Below are 23,292 nucleotides of genomic sequence, written 5' to 3'. Positions count from 1 at the left end.
CCGCCCCTGCACTGCCACCATCTGGCTGTTTATATACAACAGCCGGACGGGAAGTGGTTAATAATAAAACGGGTTTAAAAGGATATCACACTATGATCTGATTATTCCTCTACATAAACCACCGTGGAAGGAGAGCCTTGCAATTGAACAAAGGAGGACCCCAAATAACAAGATACCATCTCATCCATACTCTGACCCATTTAAAAGGGGCACAAGCGTTATATGACCTTACTTAATGGTTTGGCCATATATTTGAGGTGAGAGCACAACCAGTGGGGGAGCACATTTATGAAAGTTTGTTCACACAAAATCATCAATTAAGAAGCATGGGATATTTTAGAATTTTTTATTTTTTATATTTTTTTCTAAGTGAACTATGCACGTTTGAAGAAGTATATGTATGGACTTTTTTTCTGACCTCTTTCATATTTTTCTCACTTGTTTATGGACTTTGTTTTTGGAATCTGACATTGATTGATACATTTATTTTACGTCGATATGTATTATTAATAGTAGCACTTGGATGCGCATATGTTTTACATTTAGTAATTTTGAGTGAAGCGCAGCACAACTTTGGTATTTAGTATTGCTTTGACACACTAGTATGTGTTAAGTGTGGGCGATTCACAATTAGTAATTAGAAGCTATTGTCACTCAAATAACAGATCACAAGTTTTATAACATTTATTTTTTATTCATCTCCATTTGTAGCTATAAATGATGTCCCCACACACAGGATAGATGAGGATAGGATTTTAACTTTTAAAAAGTGAGAAGCTAAGCCCACCATAGTCTCACAAACTAGCCTGTAAGAGTCAGATGAATTATTTCATCATATGAACAGTCACTTGCTGTGGTAGGATGATTTTGGTCAAGCACAAAAATTCATAGTTTCAGATATTGAAGATAAGGAAAAGAGTACTAGGACCACAGTGGCATGGAACAGCAAAAGGCAGTGTTGTTCCTATAGCTGGAGCATACTGCCAAGTCTCACTAGTTGGAGAAGAATTAGCTGAGGGAGAGACAGAGGACCAAAGAGGAAGGTTTTTGTCAAGGGGTAGAGGCAGTTTGCAGAGAACTAGATGGCTAAGGTGCCCTATTCAATCTGGAGGCAATACCCCACAGACACAGACCACTGCTATCCCTAAAGCTAGTCCATAGAGATCTTTATTGTGGGATTTTTTAGCCACTGAAGCACCATTGATGTCTGAAGCTTTTTCTGCAGTGTATCAGCCTGATAAAAGTGTAGCACTCTGTAGGGGTGCTAGAGAAGTAAATTCAGCTTGGCTTACAGAAGTAGCTGAAGTGAGCATGTCTGTTTGGGTTTACTTCAGGTCAGTCTGGAAGGCTCAACAGGTCAGGTCTCTGGCACCTTCCCATGGTTCTGGAGTCTTCCAGGAGATGTTAGAAACTAGTGGGCAGAGATCAAGTTCTGCATATTCATGGGGGAATGGCCAATCCCAGGCAGGAGGCCTGGCAGCTGGGCCTATAAATATGAGGATGCCTAGCTAGCAGGGGAGTCTGGTGACCGGGTGGAAGATGGAGTGTTGAGGATCATGAGGCCTGGGAGGGGACTCTGAGGAAGGGGGGGGGGGTCTGTCTCCAGGCTGAAGCTGAGGAGGAAGGAAGGAGATACAGTTAGAAAGAAGGAACTGCACTACAACTCACATTATTCAGAAGAAACCCTGTTCAGTATAGAAGACTAGCACAGCCAAAAGGCCTGAACAAGCAGTCTTATGCAAAGTCATAGGATGTAAGGGACAGAGTGGGTACCTGTAGACCCCCAGGGCCTAGGGAGAAGGCTGCTAGATGCAATATCCAGCATGCTTTCATGGGGACAGTGTCACAACTAACCTAATCCCTTGCTCTGGGACATTTATCAAAATCAGCCAAGTTGGCTGGCATTTCCTCACCAAGTACTGGGACTTTGTGAGAGTTCACACAAGGGGACCTAGTGCTCTTTAAAGTAGCACTGCTACTGATTTGAAAGGAACTGATACCACTCCGGCTTGAGTAACATTCAGGATCCATCTTTTTGTACATAAACACAGGAAGTTTGTCCTCAATCTGTTCTTTCTAGTCAAGTTGGGCATCCCAGTGTCTCAATGCTAGGTTGACAAAACTGCTGGTTTTGCAACTGCTCCCATTCCAGTGTGGGAATTGGCCCCCTTCCACAATATTTTTGGATTACACCACAGTGGCAGGCACCCAGCCACTATTAATGTCTACATAAAGCCTTCCCTGACCTTCCTCAAACATATGGAAGGTAATATGACCATGGCATTGAATCTTTCTGTTGGAAGCAGAGCCACATGATGACACACACATGTTCCAGCAAGCACTGGTAGGGACCCTACATATCTTTAATAGCACAGTGGGACAATCTGCTGGCAGCTTGGAAAGATGTAGGACAGGGCACACCACCCTGTGACAGCACTGTCAGCTAGCCTCATCCTCTGACTCCTTGGAACCAACAGTGCTCCCAATTACCCCAAAGCCTATGAACCCTCACAGACAAAACACTGACATTCTGTTTTCTTGCCCATATACTGGGACATAGGATCCACACTGGGATTTTTCAGTGAATGAGTATGGGTACTATGTACCGCTTGCTCATTCACATGGGGGGGAGTTGAGTGATATTTGGGGCCCACCGTATTTTTAAAGGAGCTTTCCAGATTACCCACTTGAAGACGTACATTAGTGTTAGAATTCCTGCCGCAGTCTCGCTGTAAGTCGCTGATTGCCTCAATTACTAGTAAAAAAATAAAAAATAAATCCCAGTATATATACTGCCATTTGTAAACGCTATAACTTTCACGTAAACCAATTAATTTACAAGTATTGGGATTTTTTTTTTTAGCAAAGACATGTAGCAGAATACATGATGGCCTAAATTTATGACGAAATTAGATTTTGTTTATTTTTTTTTTACTGGATATGTTTAATAGCAAAAAGTCAAAAATATTGGGGTTTTTTTCAAAATTTTCAAACATTTTTGTAGCGCAAAAAATAAACGCACAGGCGATCAAATTCCACTGAAAGAAATCTCTATTCGTAGAAAAAAAAGGACATAAATTTCATTTCATTTGGGTGCAGTGTTGCATGACCGCGCAATTGTCAGTTAAAGTAACGCAGCGCCGGAATGCAAAACATGGCCTGGTCAGGATCAGGAAAGGGGGTGGGGTAAATCCTCTGGAGTGCAAGTGGTTAAAAAACATTTAAAGAAATAGTGTAAATAAATAAATAATAAAATAAAAGTAATTGAAAGCTCTCTGCCCCCCCCCCCCCCCCGTGCAAAGGTGAACACGTGAATGGCAATTGCACCACACGTGAGGTAATGCCCAAGCGTCAGAGCAAGAGCAATAATTCTAGCACCAGACCTCTTCTGTAACTTTAAACTGGTAACCTGTAAAGACTTATAAAGTGTCATCTATGGAGATTTTTTAAATACCATAGTTTTACGCAGTTTTAAAATATGACATGTTTGGTATCTATTTACTCAGCATAACATTATCTTTTATACTTTACCAAAAATGTAGGCATTATATTGTGTTTCTGTGCATTAAAATTCATTAAAGTATATTTTCCCCCCCAACAAAATGCATCACAAATACCATGTGACAAAAAAAATTGCAAAACCCAGCATTTTATTCTTACTCTTTACCAAAATATATACTGTTTGGAGGTTGTAAAGAATTTTTTAACAAAAAAATACAGATTTTTAAATGTAAACAAAGTGTCAGAAAAGGCTGGGTCTTCAAGTGGTTACTATAAACCCTCACCCGCAGATCCCCACGACCACAGGGCCAGAGCTGTGGAACAAAACCCTTGCCCTCAACATATGGACACCCTTTTCCTGTGGTGCTTGGACCATGGTCTGGTGTGGATTTTTGAGCTCACATTTTTTTTCTTGCTTTTGCTTAGGGATCCCCCTTTAAATCCATAAATATGCAGTTTGTTTTTTTTTTTGCATGGGTTCCCACCTAATGTCCATACCACAACTGAAGGATCTGGCTTGAATACTGGAAAGGATAAAAAAAAGTTATAATCCTACACCCATAGTTGATCCAGAGGAAGGCAAAAAAAAACCCCAGCAAAGCATGATCCAATTTGCTCCTGCAGGGGAACAAATTCCTTCCTGATCTCCCGAGAGGCAATTGGATATTCCCTGGATCAACTTTACCCAACCTTAACCCTGCCTCCCTCCACTCTGCAGCTGATCAACTCCACGACCGCATCCTCCCCCTGTCCTGCCCTGACTTGGCTATGACCGCCTACAACAACGTGCTCTCAACAGCCCTTGACTCACTAGCGCCTTTAACCACACGCAACATCAGACCCCGACCGCTCCAGCCCTGGCAGACTGATCACACCAAAACCCTCAAACAACACAGTCGTGCCCTGGAGCGACTATGGCGCAAAACCAAATCCCAACAAGCCTTCACCCGTTACAAATCTGCCTTCCACACCTACACCTCCTCCCTCCATGCTGCCAAACAAGCCTACTTCCTGACCCTCATCAAGTCATCAAGGCCCTCTATTCCAATCCTCGCCGACTCTTCTCCGCCTTCAACTCTCTACTCTCTCCACCCCCACCTCCACCCAGCACCTCACTCACTGCCCTTGAGATTGCCAATCACTTCAAAAACAAGATTGACACAATTCGCAAGGACATTGCCGCAACTCACACGCCCTCTCAACCCGTCCCCTCTCACACAGCTACCCCCTCATCCCCCCTCCCCCTCGACATAACCCGCAGGGACTTCGTCGCTGCTCAAACTCTCTCCAACCCCCTTCACCCTCACTCAGCTACCCCCTCATCACCCCTATCCCACGGCCCCACCACTGCTCTGACCTCCTCTTCCACCCCACCCTACATTCCTCATACTGAAGATCCCCCAACACTCCGCACCTTTGACCTTACTACCATCGAGGAAGTCTCCAAAATCCTCTCTGATGCCCGCCTCACCACCTGCCCCCTCGACCCTATCCCCTCACAACTCCTACGACCTCCCTCCCCCTCCATCCTACGCTCCCTCACCCACATCTTCAATCTCTCCCTCTCCTCCGGCACTTTCCCCTCCCCTCTGAAACATGCACACATCACCCCCATACTTAAAAAGCCCTCCCTGGACCCCAATGACCCAAACAACCTCAGACCCATCTCCCTTCTCCCATTTACATCTAAACTCCTCGAGCGCCTAGTCTACACCCGCCTATGCTCTCACCTCAACGACAATAACCTCCTCTATCCCCTACAGTCCGGCTTCCGTCCCCTACACTCCACCGAAACTGCCTTACTCAAACTCTCTAACGACCTGCTAACCGCCAAAGCTAATGGCCACTATTCAGTGCTCCTACTCCTTGACCTCTCTGCGGCCTTCGACACAGTCGACCACCCCCTCCTCCTCAAAAAACTACACTCCCTCGGCCTCAGAGATTCTGCTCTCTCCTGGCTCTCATCCTACCTGTGAGGGACCGCCGAGCGGCACCACTAGCACTCCACTGGTCAGGCGTGCCCAGAGTGCGGAGTCTAAGCCCCAGGGTACTTGTTCACCAGGGCCCCTGATGGTGGGGATGGACTTGTAGTACCCCGAGACCAGGTCGCCTCTACTGAGCACACCTGTCAGTGGTAGTGGTGTTCGCCAGGGGTTCCAACCAGGGAGAGCCAGATGTGAGGAGGTCGGGTGACCCCGATGGGATGGATGGATGGATGGCTGAGCAAGTGCGTAGTCAGACAGGCCGAGTCGGTAATGTAGAGGACGGTAAGGTACAAGGGAGCAGGCAGAGAATCGTCGGGTCACACGCCAGGTCAGCAACAGGAGGTCAGATCTAGTAAGGGGCATCCAGGGAGAGAGGTCAGGCAAGCAAGGGTCTGGGCAGGAGAAATCAGCAAGGTCAAGAGTAATCCGGGTCAATAACTTACTAGGCACAGGTACAGGAACACAGGAAGCAGGTAAGACCAGAAGGCAACGAAATGACAGCTCAGGGACCTTTAAATATCCCGCCCTGCGCTGCCATTGGTGCCCAGCGGGCGGCCGCGGCTTCTACTGCGCATGCGCGAACTCGAACGCCGCGGCCGGCCCGGACCTAGTGCCCGTGTACTGGGTGGAGCAGTGCGCCTGCGCCGGGCCCAACGCGGCAGGGATCAAGGAGATCCCTGACATTGCCCCCCCCCCCTACGGGCAACCTCCGGATGCCCACCCGATCTCTCCACCACGGGTGATCACAAAGAAACCCCCGGACAAGCCTAGGTGTATGGACATTATGGGCTGGTTCCCACGAATTGTCCTCAGGGCCGTAGCCCTTCCACTTGATGAGAAATTGGGTCTGGCCCCCCCTTCGTCGGCACTTCAAGATTGCCTCCACCTCGAATTCTTCTTCCTCTTCAACCGTTACGGCCTCCGGGGGCCTGGATTCCCGTTCCGGGAAGGCATCAGGGACTACTGGTTTCAACAGGGACACGTGGAAGACCGGGTGGATCTTGAGTGTCTCAGGGAGAACAAGTTCATAGGCCACCTCATTGACCATCCGTTTGATGCAAAAAGGGCCTATAAATTTAGGTCCCAACTTCTTTGACGGGCAGAGCATCCTCAAGTTTGACGTAGCCAGCCAAACCTTCTCTCCGGGCTGCAACACCAGATCCCCTCTTCGCTTCCTATTAAAAGCCCTCTTGTAGTCTTCTTGGGCTTGACGGATGGCTTCCTGTAGTTTCCTATTGTTGGAGGTGAAGAAGGTCAGTGCATCCTGTGTCGCTGGAATCGGGCATTCCGGGACCAAGTCCGGGAGGAAGACAGGATGAAACCCATAGTTGGCGAAGAACGGGGACTGCCCAGTTGCTGAATGGCAAGCGTTGTTGTACGCGAATTCTGCCAAAGGGAGGAGTGGCACCCAGTCGTCCTGAGAGAATGATGTGTAGCATCGAAGGTATTGCTCCAGGGTCTGATTGGTCCTTTCGGTCTGGCCATTGGTCTGAGGGTGAAATGCCGAGGAAAGGGACAGCTTGATATCCAGGGCCTTGCACAATGCCCTCCAAAACCGCGAGGTAAACTGCACCCCTCGGTCCGAGACGATGTCTTTGGGAACTCCATGCAGTCTAACGATCTCTCGAATAAAGACTTGCGCCGTCTCGGCTGCTGATGGAGTCTTCCGTAAAGGGATGAAATGGGCCATCTTGGACAAGCGGTCCACGACCACGAGAATTGCTGTGTGGTCCAGTGAAGGTGGAAGCTTGACTATGAAGTCCATGGAGATTTTCTGCCACGGCCGTTCAGGGATGGGCAATGGACGTAGCGGGCCCCACGCCTTATTTCTTGAAGGCTTGTTCCGCTGGCAGATGGCACAGGAGCCCACGTAGTTCTTACAATCCTTGGCCATGTCCGGCCACCAGAAGGAACGTCGGAGAAGTTCCAGGGTCTTGACCGGCCCGAAATGTCCTGCCAGTGGATGGTCATGGCAATGTCCCAAGACTAAGGTTCGGGCATCCTCCGGCACCACAATCCGGTCCTCCCTCCATAGGAGTCCCTCCTTGTTCTGGAGGGGGGCCCCATCGGGGGTGGACATTGCTGTGGACGCTCTCAGGATCTCGGAGCGAAGGTTTGTCTGAAGGGCCAAGAAATTTCCTGCAGGAAGAATAGTGTCGGGCACTGGAATCTCCTTGGTGTCCTCGTACATGCGCGACAACGCGTCAGGCTTCGTGTTTTTCGAGCCGGGCCTGTATGTGATGTGGAACTGGAACCTCGAGAAAAACAATGCCCATCTTGCTTGTCGTGGGCGTAGACGTTTGGCCGTCCTTAGATATTCCAGGTTCTTGTGGTCCGTGAATATCAGGATGGGATGGGAGGCACCTTCCAGCAGGTACCTCCATTCTTCTAAGGCGGTTTTGATAGCCAGTAGCTCGCGATCCCCAATGTCATAGTTCCTCTCCGCAGGGGTAAGTTTCCGTGAAAAGAATGCTACTGGGTGAAGTAATTCCTTGGCGCCCTTCCGCTGGGAAAGGATGGAGCCAACCGCGTTTTCAGATGCATCTACTTCTAAGATGTAGGGCAGGGAGGCGTCGGGATGCCCCAGAATGGGTGCCGAGGTAAATAACCTTTTTAGTGCTTCAAAAGCTTCCTGTGCCTCGGGCGTCCATCTGAATCGCGTCCCAAGCTTGGTTAACTGAGTGATGGGGGAGACCAGACCCGAGAAGTTCTTGATGAACTTCCGGTAGAAATTTGCGAACCCAATAAAACGTTGGACACCTTTCCTGTCCGTGGGTTCAGGCCAATCTAGGATCGCTGAGACCTTCTGAGGGTCCATCGCGACCCCCGTGGTGGAGATAATCAGACCCAGAAATGTAACGCTAGCCTGCTCAAAGCAGCATTTCTCTGCTTTAGCGTACAACCCGTGCTGCCGCAACCGCCCCAACACCTTTGTTACATGTACCCTGTGCTCCCCCAGGGAGGATGAAAAAATCAAAATGTCGTCTAAGTAGACGATGACAAAGATGTCCAGGAAGTCCCTAAAGATGTCATTTACAAAGTGCTGGAAGGTGGCTGGCGCATTGCACAACCCGAAAGGCATGACTAGGTATTCAAAATGGCCGAAACGGGTGCGGAAGGCCGTCTTCCACTCATCCCCCTCCCTTATGCGATCCAAATTGTAGGTTCCCCTTAAGTCCAACTTGGTAAACACTACTGCAGCTTTTAGGCTCTGGAATAATTCAGGTACCAGTGGTAATGGGTAACGATTTTTAATGGTGACCCTATTCAGCTCCCGATAGTCAATGCATGGCCTCAAAGTCTTGTCCTTCTTTTCTACAAAGAAGATCCCTGCACCTGCTGGGGAAGTGGAGGGACGGATGAATCCCTTTCGGAGGCTATCCTCAATATAGTCCTTCAGGGCCCCTAATTCTAGCTCAGAAAGGGGAAAAATTCGCCCGAACGGAATTTCAGAACCGGGCAACAGATCAATAGGACAGTCATATGGGCGGTGGGGGGGTAGAGCATCTGCTCCCCGTTCACTGAACACATCAAGAAACTTATGGTAGGCTGCAGGAATCACTTGTTTTAGGCTGTCATCCCCTTCAGAGCACAGGAGGACCTGGGGGACCTCCGGGCCCGAAGTTCGACACAGTTCCCGACAATATGGGGAAGGGAACGAGACAACCCCAGTCTCCCAGTCAATTTGGGGGTTATGGGCCCGCAACCAAGGGAGCCCCAGAATGACTGGGAAAAGGGGTGATGCAATAGCATCCAGGCGGAGGAGTTCCCGGTGCTGACCGGCAATGGAAGTCACAATGGAAGGGGTCTCCTGGTTAACTACTCCTGACTTTATCCGGGAACCATCAGCCAAAAAGATGTGAAACCCCTTCTCCTTTGGGCGGAGGGGAATACCCTGCTGGTGAGCAAAATTGATATCCACAAAACAGCTGCATGCCCCCGAATCAACTATGGCCGTCACCTCCACGGTCCTTTCTGAAAGCTGAAAGGAGAGGGGAACAACTAAGTACTGGGACGGATTCATATTGCCAACAGATAATGAAGATGAGGTGAACTTACTCAGTTTCTGCGGGCAGGAACGCACCATGTGACCAGCTTCGCCGCAGTACAGGCACAGATTCTGGGAGCGTCTGCGCTGGCGTTCCTCAGGCGATAGTTTAGGCCGAGCCAGGCCTAGCTGCATGGGTTCGGGAGCATCTTCAAACGGCAGGTTCTGGATGCTTGGCCTAGTATGTTGACTGGATCCCTGAAATGACCCCCAGGGATTTCCGCAACCCTGACCAGACCTCTCCAATCTGCGCTCCCGTAGTCTACGGTCAATTTTGATGGTGAGTGCAATCAAGTCCTCTAATGTCTCGGGCACCTCCACCCGGGCGAGCTCGTCTTTCAGAGCCTCTGATAGGCCCATACGAAACTGGTGCAAAAGTGCGAACTCGTTCCAACGAGTGTCACCCATCCAGCGCCTAAAGTCAGAGGCGTATTCCTCAGCCGCCCGCCGACCTTGTCGGAGTGCGTATAGTGTGGCCTCGGCCGAGGCTGCCCGTTGTGGGTCATCATATAGGATGGCCATAGCGTTAAAGAAGCTGTCGACCGTAACCAGGTGAGGGTCATTGTTTCCCCTTAGTCGGTGGGCCCAGTCTTGGGGTTCACCCTGCAACAGGGAGACAACAAACCCCACTTTCACTGATTCTGTCAAAAAGGTCCGTGGCTGTAGTTCAAAATAGAGCAGACAGGAGTCACGGAATGACCGAAAGCGTGTGCGATCCCCATGGAAGCGCTCGGGTAAGGGTACTCGGGGTTCCGCCATAGGGAGTGATGTGGGAGGCCCAGGGGCCGGCTCGTGGGCTGCTGCGACCGGTGGTACAGGAGCCGGGGCCTGTGAAACAGGAACAGATATGGTGCAGGCCTGAAACCGATTTTCGATCTGCAGACATCTGTCCTGTAATGTGCTTACAGCTTGCGTCAGGGTAGCCAGGTGCCTGCAAACCTCGTCCAACGGGGAGAGTCCTCCTCGAGGCTCAGTCATGGCCTTCTGGTACTGTGAGGGACCGCCGAGCGGCACCACTAGCACTCCACTGGTCAGGCGTGCCCAGAGTGCGGAGTCTAAGCCCCAGGGTACTTGTTCACCAGGGCCCCTGATGGTGGGGATGGACTTGTAGTACCCCGAGACCAGGTCGCCTCTACTGAGCACACCTGTCAGTGGTAGTGGTGTTCGCCAGGGGTTCCAACCAGGGAGAGCCAGATGTGAGGAGGTCGGGTGACCCCGATGGGATGGATGGATGGATGGCTGAGCAAGTGCGTAGTCAGACAGGCCGAGTCGGTAATGTAGAGGACGGTAAGGTACAAGGGAGCAGGCAGAGAATCGTCGGGTCACACGCCAGGTCAGCAACAGGAGGTCAGATCTAGTAAGGGGCATCCAGGGAGAGAGGTCAGGCAAGCAAGGGTCTGGGCAGGAGAAATCAGCAAGGTCAAGAGTAATCCGGGTCAATAACTTACTAGGCACAGGTACAGGAACACAGGAAGCAGGTAAGACCAGAAGGCAACAAAATGACAGCTCAGGGACCTTTAAATATCCCGCCCTGCGCTGCCATTGGTGCCCAGCGGGCGGCCGCGGCTTCTACTGCGAATGCGCGAACTCGAACGCCACGGCCGGCCCGGACCTAGTGCCCGTGTACTGGGTGGAGCAGTGCGCCTGCGCCGGGCCCAACGCGGCGGGGATCGAGGAGATCCCTGACACTACCTGTCACAACGCTCCTTCAGCGTTACCTATAATGCTACCACCTCCCCCTCACTCCCCCTCACTCTGTTGGGGTCCCTCAAGGCTCCGTCCTCGGGCCCCTTCTCTTCTCCATCTATACCTCCTCCCTTGGCCAACTCATACACTCTCACAGCTTCAACTACCACCTCTATGCTGACGACACACAAATCTATCTCTCAACCCCCCACCTCACCCCCTTGGTCTCAGCCCGAATCACACACCTACTGAGCGACATATCAGACTGGATGTCGCTCCACTTCCTTAAACTGAACCTCTTCAAAACCGAGTTTCTTGTCTTCCCCCCAGCCCGGACACCACCCCCCATTTACTTCTCCGTCACATCCAACAACGCTACCATCAAACCCGCCCTGCAGGCCAGAGTACTTGGTGTCATTCTGGACTCCAACCTATCCTTTCAGCCCCAAGTCCAATCTTTAACAAACTCGTGCAGACTCCACCTCCGCAACATCGCCAAAATCCGCACGTTCCTAACCCCAGAAACCACTAAACAGCTCATCCACTCCCTCATCATATCACGACTCAAGTACTGCAACTCCCTCCTCACTTGCCTGCCTCGCCGCTGGCTATCCCCGCTTCAGTCGATCCTGAATACGGCTGCCAGACTCATTCACCTTTCCAACCGCTCTGTCTCCGCCACCCCCCTCTGCCAATCCCTCCACTGGCTTCCGATTGCGCAACGGATCAAATTCAAAATCCTAACACTGACGTACAAAGCTGTCCACCATACTGCCCCGAACTACATCACTGACCTTATATCCAAGTACCGCCCAGCACGCACACTCCACTCCTCACAAGACCTCCTTCTCTCTAGTTCCCTGGTCTCCTCCTCCCATGGCCGCCTCCAGGACTTCTCCAGGGTGTCACCCATCCTCTGGAACTCCCTGCCCCAACCCATCAGATTATCACCTACTCTCCTCTCCTTTAGGCGCACCCTGAAAACCCATCTCTTCAGGGAAGCCTACCCCACCCCCTGCTAACTTGCCGACCTCCTCCACTCTTCCTACCACTCCATCCCCCACAGCTATCTCCTCCTGTGCCACCATCCCCTCCCTCCTAGATTGTAAGCTCGAAAGAGCAGGGCCCTCAATCCCCTCATGTTTTGCATTGTATTGGTATTGTTCTGTCACATGTTCTGTCCCCCTCTGTAATGTACAGCGCTGAGCGAACTATTGGCGCTTTATAAATACTGTATAATAATAAAAAAAAAATAATAAATGTTAGTATCCAGTTATATTCTGTGTATCTAGGAAATAATCCAGGCATTTTTTAAAGTAATCCACTGAGCTGGCCAGAACCAACTGTTGAGGGAGTCTATTCCACAATTTCACAGCTCTCACTGTGAAGAAACCTTTCCATGTTTGGAGATTACATTTCTTTAAATGTAAACAATCCCCACCACTTTGCTTTTCATTCCACTGTCAGTTGGGCTGACAGATAAATGGGCCTAGCAGAAACAACTCATGGTTGTTAGGATGCCGCCAGCTGCTGTCTTCCTAACAATCAGCCTCAGAGGAAAGCCGTCACACTTAGCAGTGATAGTAATAAATACTTCACTTCCCGCTGCTCCTGGAGGTTCAACTTGGCTTCATTTAGATCCTCCAAACAAGCAAAATTTGATCCAAACTTAAGTTCAGATAGAACCAGCAGATCAATCCTAATGATAAATAGATGGGCAAATATTAATGAAATACTTACAACACAAGGATAATAATAATAACCAAGGCAGTAATGATAGGTGAAGAAATCCACAATGTTCACTGCCAACCCGATAACAGAGGTAATGGATATCACAATGCTCAAGCCCAGGGAACCTTTTATCTGTAAGAAAATAAAATGTTCATGTTTATCTTACTGTATTTTTACATGTTGCCTAAGTGAAGGAGGTGGGGTCTTGTAGATAGGGAGTAGGGCATTGAGATTAGCAGCACTGTTACCACCCTACTGTGCATGCTCCTTCAGTTAGTCCTTCCTATTAGGACTGCTCATGCTTTCGGCAACCCAATGGTCAACTAAGTGAGCATGGAAGGTGGACATTGCTGCTGCTAATTGTGAGGCAGTGGCCTAGCATTGTCAGCTTCAGACTGTAAAATTATACAATAAGGCATGATGACTAACATACAGAAAATTAGGTTTTGGGTTTAAGTCTACTTTAACCTGTTTTATCCCCTCACTGGGCTTTAGTAAACAGTTTTGTGCCTGTTTAAAATATTTTAAAAAATGCGACCATTGTCCAAAGCTTCCAAAATAATTTTTGGCAAATATCTGAATATTTATATTTTTGTCACCCCCTGACCCTAGCTGACCCCCTTGGCCAATAATTTAATAGGGAAAAAATGTCACTTGGCTAATGTTGGCTTTCCTGAAAGACCTTGTTCTTCCAGGATAAGTATGGTGGTATCTTAAGGTGTATCATCATCTATGGTTGTTTAAATCCAATATTTGCCAACCAAATCGTTCTCTTCGTTCCTCTCAAGACCTCCTGCTCTCTAGCTCCCTGGTCACCTCCTACCATGCTCGCCTACAGGACTTCTCCCGAGTCTCTCCCATCCTATGGAATTCTCTTTCCTAATTTGTCTGATTGTCTTCTTCTCTGTTTACATTTAGATGATTCCTGAAAACCCATCTCTTTAGACAAGCCTTTCCTGCCCCCACCTAATATCTGTACTTTATTTTCACCATCAGCTCATCCCCCACATTTATTACCTTTGTCACATGCCTATTACTCTCATAGGGGATATTTACATTCCTTGTGACAGCAATAAAAGTGGTAATTTTTTTTTTTTTAAGGGACACTGTAAAAATTAAAATAAACAAATTAATTAATTAAAAAAAAATTTAAGTGCTCCCGTCCCCCTCGTGCTTGCGCACAAAGGCGGTTGCAAGCATCGGTCGAATTATCACTGTGCATGTCAGATAACGGGCAGTAATTCTAGCACCAGACCTCCTCTGTAAATCTAAAGTGGGAACCTGTAAAGGCTTTTAAAGCGTTGCATTGTTTGTCGCCATTGTGCGACTGTGCACAATCTTAAAGCATGACATATTTGGTATCTGTTCACTCGCATCACATCTCCTTTTATATTTTACCAAAAATTGGGTTATGTATTGTTTTTGTGCATTAAAATTAAAAAAGTGTATTTTTTCCCCCCAAAAAAAATTGTGTTTGAAAAACCGCTGTGCAAATACCGTGTGGCATATAAAAATGCAAAACCCACCAATTTATTTTCTATGGCCTATGCTTTAAAAATATATAATAATTCGGAGTTCTAAGAAATTTTTCCACTAAAAAATACCGATTGTTATATGTAAAGAAAAAGTGCCAGAAAAGACACTTCAAGTGGACAAGACAGAGGAGGTGGAAAGATGGGATGGATGGCAGGTGACATTGATCCTGGAGAGGGGCTTTAAGTGTTCTGACTTTTTAGTATGCTCTGTGCAATAGAAGAAGGAGTCCTTGTATTGGTTCACTTACCAGACACATGGAAGGCTTGGAAGCAGCTGCCACTGATAAAGACCCTGCAATGATGTTCTGCGAAATATAAGCAAAATATACTTTAGCTCGAAAAAAAAAATTGGTGAATCGGTAGTTTTAGGCTTTGTCATGTTAGTAGAATTTGGCTCAGTGGTGTTCACTTTTTATGTGCCTAATGAACGTATTGCTTTCGAATAATTATACACAACAAAAATCATGATTTCAATAGCTGTGTGCTGCAAGACAGCCAGATAACTATAATTTTTAGAAGACCATTAATAGTAGTTAACTCATTCACTTGGCAGGGGTTTCCTTTAAAGAGCTTTTTATCCAAAAATAATCTGTATTCTGTGTGAGTGTGCATTTATATAGCTGCAGGTCAGCCTGTAATGTGAACATTTAAGGAGGCTTCCCCTTCCAGCAATTTGTCAAACCAGTTCCTGCTGAAGGACTATCATTCAGTTAAGGGAGGTTAGAAACTAAGTCTCTTAAAGTGACAAATATGTCATACTTATGTAGCGCCCACTAGATGGTGATAGTGTAAAATAAAATAAATTTGTTCCAAAGCAAATACACTTTAACACACTGGCACTGACTAGTATTCCTATGTTTCTCTTCTCCCTCAGTTTTTCTCCATCACTTAGCTAATGTGACCGCAGCACTGATGGAGAGGGGGCAAGGGAGGGTTAAAATAGGATGCTGTGCAGGCAGCTAACATCCTTGTCAACTGATGATGTCATTGGTTGGCTAGAAGATCGTAATAGTGCACAATGAAAACCTGTGGCTTTGTGTAACTAAAAGGCAGGATTGTTCTACCTGTTGGCTTGTATACAAATTTTGGGCAATTTTTAGATATTTTGCCAAGACACCCCTGAAGAAATCTCAAGGCACCCCTGGTTGAGAAAGGCTGCACTAGAAGAATAACAATGGGAAACCCATTCTCAGGGTATGTCCTTTGCGTGTAAGGTAGCTCTTCTGTCATGATACCTTATGTTTTGTAGTTCCTCGAGGTCAGTGCCAAATATGTATTGTTTTCAAATGCATGTAATATATTGGCACTGTGACTATGGGCCCTGGTGTTTGAGGGGGCTCTATTCTTTGGTAGGTGTGTGCCTGGGAGACGTTTGGAGTAGTTTGACTTCAGATTCAAGTCCATGTCTCCCTGAAACACACAGACTTTGAGAACTGGAGGACCCGGATACAGATTTAAGGTCTCTGTGCTAAATCCAGCATTGACTGCTTCAACCCCCTCTTATGGTCTCAGACTCAAAGCAAAGTATTATAATCAGCTCAAAACAACCTGCCGACAGGGTCAACAATTATTCCTGTGGGGACTGCCCCTATTTTGGAAGTGTATAAAACCTGTATTTTTGTTTAATAATGTCGTTCCTCTGGTTTTTACCTCAGCATCTTGTCTGTGTATGATGCTTGGGGTAAAAGGCTGGTATTAGCTATTGGTTTGCTGGAAGGATTTGGAGGGCAGGAGACACTGTTTAGCAGAAGCACCCAGGCAATGTTTAGCGAAGGCACACAGGCAAGGTGCCAGGCAGTCCGTCACAGGAACCTCATAAGTTAAGAACACAAAATACCACGTAATTATAAACTTTCAGTCAAACATTATAAGTATTTTTTACTTACAAAAATAGCTCCCCAGAATGCGACTCCACTGATCACGGTAGTAAGGAACGTAGTGAAAATCTGACCAATACCCATGCCAATGTGTAAGATGCCCCAAACGATCAGGACAATCTAAAAGCAGAACAAGATTTGTTTTTTCCAGACTAACCATGCCTAGTTTATTAATGAGTAAATGAAAAAAATGGTGATAATACTGTAGATAATAAATGTATTTTTATCCCATGGTACAGGACACTGAACAGAGGATGCAGTTGCATACCTTCCAACTTTTTCAGATGAAAAAGAGGACATCCATTGGCAAAATGTATGTAGGCAAAAGACACACTCAGTCTTATGAAGAATTATTAGACAAAAAATGGTTGGTCGAACCCACAAGTTCTATTTTACCACTTCTTGTCCTTTATACTGGCTTTTGAAATTGACAAATGCAATGATTTAGAAGTGGGATGAAAGGTTTTGCACAGAAAAACATTGGTGATTGTTGAATGTTACATTTTTCATAGGGCTCTATACATCAGACCAAACATAGTTACATAGTAATCTGGTTGAAAAAAAAAGACACAAGTCCGTCCAGTTCAACCAATAGAGAAAAAAAACACCCACACATAGAATAGAAAACCCCCATAAACACAATCCTATACCCACAGTTGATCCAGAGGAAGGCAAAAAAAACCCCCAGCAAAGCATGATCCAATTTGCTGCAGCAGGGGGAAAATGTCTTCCTGATCCCCAAGAGGCAATCGGATATTCTCTGGATCAACTTTACCTAAAAATATTAGTATCCAGTTATATTTTGTGTATCTAGGTAATCTCAGGCCTTTTTTAAAATAATCTACAGAGCTGGCCAGAACCAACTCTTGAGGGAGTCTATTCCACATTTTCACCGCTGTTACTGTAAAGAAGACTTTCCGTTTCATATTCCCTGTTAATCTCCTCTTCTCAAGAGAGAATACATTCAGTTCCTCTAATCTCTCCTCATAGCTGAGCTCCTCCATGCCTTTTATCAGTTTGGTTGCCCTTCTCTGCATTTTCTCAAGTTCCCCGATATCCTTAATGTGAATTGGTGCCCAAAAGTGAACTGCATATTTAAGATGAGGTTTTACTAATGATTTGTACTGTGGTAAAATTATGTCTCTCTCTCTCTCTCTCTTCAGTCTATACCTCTTTAAATACAAGAGAGGATTTTGCTCGCTTTGGAATCTGCAGCTTGGCATTGCATGCCATTATTAAGCTTGTGATCTACCAGAACTCCCAGATCCTTCTCCACCATTGATTCCCCCAGTTGTACCCCCCCCCTAGTATGTATGATGCATGTCTATTCTTAGCCGCCTTGTGCATAACTTTACATCTATTAACATTAAACCTCATTTGCCACATAGTTGCCCAATTACACAGAGCATTGAGGTCGGCTTGTAAATTGGAGACATCCTGTAAGAACGTTATTCCACTGCACAGCTTGGTGTCATCTGCACAGACTGAAATGGGATTTATAATCCCAGGCCCTATATTGTTTATAAATATATTAAAAAGTAAGGGTCCCAACACTGAACCTTGGGGTACACCACTGACACCCCTAGACCATTCAGAGTATGAATCATTAATCACTACTCTCTGAAAACAATATTTTAGCCGTTTTCTATCCATTTACATACGGATTTTTCCAAGCCTGTAGACTTTACCTTACACATTAGTCATGTGGGGGAACTGTGTCAAATGCTTTTGCAAAATCCAAGCATACCACATCCACTGCCACCCCTCTGTCCAAGTATACCACGTCCACCGCCACCCCTCTGTCCAAGTATACAATGTCCACTGCCATCCCTCTGTCCAAGGTTTTGCTCACCTCCTCATAAAAAGAAATCAAATTTGTTTGACAACTTCTGTCTTTCATGAATCCATGCTGTCTGTTGATTAAAATGTTTTTTTTTCCAGCAAGAACTCATCTATGTGGTCTTTTGTTAAACTCTCCAGTATCTTCCCAACTATAGAAGTTAAACAGGTCTTTAACCTCCTTGGCGTTATGATTCTTTCCGATTTTTGGTGCTGAAAGCGGTACCATTTTTTTGCATGGAAATATGTAGTTTTTTTATTGTAGGCCTGTAATTCTTAGGAATAACTCACTGAAATCTGTCCGAACAAGAGTCTAGTAAACATCCCGGGTAGGATAAAATTTGAAACACGTAATCATAAATTATAATTTAATAAATAATCATAAAAAATAATAATATAATAATAATACATTTAATTCAATAATATAATCAAACCAAAAACACTGAAATGTGAAATATAGCGCCAAGTTAGCACATTGCTGAGCAAAGTCGCAAAATCGTTTTCAGTGTCTGATGACGAATTTCCCCACGAGTCATTATCACTCAATTCTGCAAGTGGTTCTGATTTACTATCGCTGTTCTCCTAGCTGATCTAAACCGCTTTTGACCTAAAGGGACACTTTTTGGATGCCATGGACATTTCTCAGTTTCCAGGCAGAAAGAACAGACAAAATGCAGGCAGAGCGCAGGACAAAGCATTAGGGACAAGATGTATGTGAAATCGGTTGAGACAGCAATGTTTTACTATGTAAAATGTAAAAAAAAAAAAAAAGACATTTTTTAAAATTTTTAAATTTCCCGCCGCCAGCGGCGCCCGTACGTCCCGACGTCACAGGGACAGGACACAGAAGCCGGATGCCGGCATCGGCCGGGGGAGATGGCCGGGGACGCTGCTGGGGACACATCGCGGGAGCGCAGGGTAAGGTAGGTGAAGAACAAATGCCGGAGCAGTGCCGCATGGTATTCCCGAGTGTAGCTCGGGGTTACTGTTTGTGGTACTGAAATGTTACCCCGAGCTACACTCGGGAATACCGCCAAGGAGGTTAATTACTTGGTAAAGATTTTGACCCCTTTTTAAATATTAGCACCACATTGGCCTTACTCCAATCCAGGGGTACTATGCCAGTTATTAAAGAGTTCCTAAAAATTAGAAACAATGGCTTTGAAATGACAGAGCTCAATTCTTTAAAGGACCCGTGTATGCCATCCGGTCCAGGTGCTTTATTCACCTTTATTCTGTCTAAATATTTCTGGATCACATCAGTTGTGAGCCAATGTGGATCATCTGGAGCTGTGTCAGTACCATGCCCATTATGGACAAGAGCTCCCCCATGCTCCTTTGTATACACAGAGCTGAAGAAGGTATTTCATAAATTTGCCTTCTCTTTGTCCCCAGTCACCCACTCCAGATCATTTTATGAAAGGGACTACATGCTCAGAGCTGACCTTTTAACTATTATTATGTTTGAAGAATTTTTGGGGGGACAACTGTGAGGAAAGAGGGGTTGTTGGACTTTGTTTCAAAAGAGAGACAGTCCTCTAAATCAGGGACAGTCAGGAGCCATGCAGTTGTAAAAACAGTTGACATTGAGAAGATTGTGTTATTACAGTCACCTCCGGTTTATTACTGTATGGAATCTAAGGTATTCTGTATGTCTTTAGTTATTAAGTATACAAGGAATTGAGGGGTTAGATTCTCCCCCTCCGTATGATGTCAGATGCCCAGTAGGAAATTACTATACTTAGTGCAACGTTCTATCAGAAAATGTAGCATATTCTTACATATATCACCCCTGCACCATGTGACACTAAAAAATGGAGATCCTCATTGGCTATTTAAAGGTTGGATTCAATTGATCCCCTTTACCAGTTTAATGCAGAAATAATCAGTAGAGCAGACTTGTTGAATTGGGTCCGAATAGGTCAGACTGATTAAGTGACATAATTAATGACCACAAGGCAGAGATTCAGCATTGTTCCCTTTGCTGCCAGTTATTGAAAAAACGTAATCATGTTGGTTGTCCTGATCAGAGAGTAATGCCTGGTAGCCTGCAGTCCTCAATGTGAGAGTACAAAATAGGCATTAAAGTCAATTGGAAAGAAGATGAGAAATGTGTAAATGAATCCACACTGTACTGTACTTTGATACCCGGTACTAAGCAACGTGTACGAAAGTGTAGTGTTAATGCAGACAAACAGTGCAAAAATTGTGATACACTCAATCTAGCGATAATCTACAGCATACTCATACATAAATAAATGGCAATATTCTCATAATATGCAAATAATAATGTGAAAAACATACAGTATGTGCACCAACCACTCAACAGCAAACACTCAAATCTCCAGGACAAGAATCCAGCAAAAAGTTACATCAGATTTCACAAATATTTCACTACCTATGAGTCTCAGTGGACTGATTGACACTAAGGGGGTTATTTACTAAAACTAGAGAGTGCAAAATCTGGTGCAGTGCCACATAGAAACCAATCAGCTTCCATGTTTTATTACCAAAGCTCAATTGAGCAAACTGAAATTAGAAGGTGATTGGCTATTACGCACAGCTGCCCAACAGGGTTGGATCTATCTGATTTGGGGGTGCAGTATAAAAAAGTCAGAGGGCACAATGTCAACAGTGTGAAAAAGATGCAAGGAACCGGTATTCTTTGTTCACTTCTGTACCAATTGTCACAATCTAGAAATAACATCTGACAGGTAGTGCTGAAGCATTACAGGAGTGAACAAGGAACACTGATAACTATTAGGCTGTTGTAAGATTAGGGTGATTAAACAGAACCTGTGTCTCTATATATCAAATGTCCCTATCAGATTCCCTCCTTAAATCAGAGTCCTCATCAGAGTACCTCCTCACATCTGAGTGCCACGTTTATGGAATGCCCGCATCAGAGCCCCCCTTACATCATTTGTCAACATTAGAGAGTCACCCTTGCATCAGTTCTGTCCATCACAGTGCCCATTACATCAACTGTCCCCAATAGAAAGCCCCCTTACATCAACTGTCCCCAACAGAATGCCCCCTTACATCAACCGTCCCCAACAGAATGCCCCCTTATATCAACTGTACCCATCAGAGTGCTCTTACATCAACTGTCCCCAACAGAATACCCCCTTACATCAACTATCCCCAACAGAATACCCCCTTACATTACCTGTCCCCATCAGAGTGTCCCCTTACATCAACTGTCTCCATCAGAGTGCCCTTTTACTTCAACTGTTCCCATCAGAGTGCCCCCTTACATCAACTGTCTCCATCAGAGTGCCCCCTAACATCAACTGTCTCCATCAGAGTGCCCTTTTACATCAACTGTCTCCATCAGAGTGTCCTTTTACATCAACTGTTTTTATCAGAGTGCCCTTTTACATCAACTCTCCCTATCAGTGTACCCTTTTACATCAACTGTCTCCATCAGAGTACCCCCTTACATCATCTGTCCCCATTAAAGTGCCCTCTTACATCAACTGTCTCCATCAGAGTGCCCCTTTACATTAACTTTCCCCATCAGAGTGCCCTCTTACATCAACTGTCTCCATCAGAGTGCCCCTTTACATCAACTGTCTCCATCAGAGTGCCCCCTTACATCAACTGTCTCCATCAGAGTGCTCCCTTACATCAACTGTCTCCATCAGAGTGCCCCCTTACATAAATTGTCCCCATTAGAGCCCTCCTTATATGAACTGTCCCCATCAGAGTTCCCCTTACATCAATTGTGCCCATCAGACTCATGCCTCATGGATCAGTGGATGCACTCCTGGGGGAAAAATAAAATCTGGGGGAGCAAAGCCCACCCCAGCACTCTCCTAGAGCCATACCTGCTGCATGAGATTCTTCTTTAGTAAATCTCCCTCTAAGACTCCATCCACACTTGTACGACTCCAAAGTCATATGACTTTGGAGTGCAACTTTGACGCAGCTTTGGATGGGTGCAACTTGGATACAACTTTGGGTTTGATTAATGATAATGGTCAACTGTTGCATGTATACCATTCAGGTGCAACAGTCATATGACTTTTGAGGGTTTTCATTGAATTACTCTGAATTCGCTGTAACTTTAAGTTGTACATATTTGAACAGGTATCATTGAAAAACAACATGGGGTATGACTTGTCATGCCACTGTAGTGTCCAAAGTCACAAGACAAATTGCACAAGTGTGAATGGAGCCTAAATCCAGGCAAACAGATTCACCCAATTCTATTAAACATTTTTTAGAAGCACATGCAGGCCACACTTACCCCAAGGGCTTTTGGTTTACCCTTCAGAAATTCTTCATGGAAGGCAGCTGACTGGGTCATCTGAGGTATAGCTGTAAATGCTGGATTGTTCCATTGCTGTGCAGTAGGAGGTAGATTATGTGCAGGGCCACCTGGAACATTCCACTGGGCAGGAGGGGGGTAGGCAGGGTTGGGTTGCGCAAAATCATTGTTACCGAACTGGGCAGTAGACATTTTCAGCCTCACTAATTAAAAAAAAAAGAAAAACAGAAGTGAACACCCAGCAGGACAGAGAGAATATTTTTGTAGACATACTGAAAAAAATATTACAAAATAAAGCCAATAATCATTGATTAAAAAAATACTAAATGTATTTTAAATGCAACCGAGTTAAATTGAAAACTTAGTTTTGACTTGATTTCACCTTTAATGACCTCCTGTTGAGCTACACTCAGATTGCAGAGAGAGGGAAACCAATCATCTTTTTGTTGCTCTTTTGCTGTCCAATCACAGGCTGAAGGGAAGATAGGTAAGTGGCGGCACAGTGGCTAAATGGTTGGCACTTCCGCCTGGCAGTATACTAGGGTTGCTGGTTTGAATCCCAACCACAGCACCACCTGCCTGGAATTTGCATGTTCTCCTTGTGCCTGCGTGGGTTTTCTCCGGGTACTCCAGTTTCCTCCCACACTCCAAAGACATGCTTGTAGGTTAATTGGCTCCTGTCTAAATTGGCCCTAGTATGTGTATGTATAAATGTGAGTTAGGGACCTTATATTGTATGCCCCTTGAGGGTTAGGGACTGATGTGAATGTACAATATATATATAAAGCACTGCATAAATTGACAGCACTATATAAGA

At 45.9% G+C, this 23,292-nt stretch overlaps 1 protein-coding gene across 1 annotated transcript in view; it reads right to left on the bottom strand.

Moving 5' to 3' along the window:
• The window catches only part of LOC149452165 (membrane-spanning 4-domains subfamily A member 4A-like), a 28,386-nt gene extending 5,712 nt beyond the window's left edge, over nucleotides 1–22,674 (bottom strand). Inside the window, exons 1-4 of the mRNA XM_089689703.1 lie at nucleotides 22,455–22,674; nucleotides 16,373–16,483; nucleotides 14,735–14,791; nucleotides 12,961–13,083 (exon numbers count right to left, since the gene is read on the bottom strand). Coding sequence (XP_089545829.1) covers nucleotides 12,961–13,083; nucleotides 14,735–14,791; nucleotides 16,373–16,483; nucleotides 22,455–22,667 — 504 coding nt within the window. The 5' untranslated portion in view covers nucleotides 22,668–22,674. The remainder of the gene's footprint in view (nucleotides 1–12,960; nucleotides 13,084–14,734; nucleotides 14,792–16,372; nucleotides 16,484–22,454) is intronic.
• Nucleotides 22,675–23,292: the final 618 nt, after the last annotated feature.

This window comes from Staurois parvus, unplaced genomic scaffold, assembly GCF_062004578.1.
Source record: "Staurois parvus isolate SC_StPar_1 unplaced genomic scaffold, SC_StPar_1.0 ptg000493l, whole genome shotgun sequence".
NCBI lineage: Eukaryota > Metazoa > Chordata > Amphibia > Anura > Ranidae > Staurois > Staurois parvus.
Note: the sequence above shows the minus strand (reverse complement) of the source record. Positions and strands in the feature narration are given on the sequence as shown.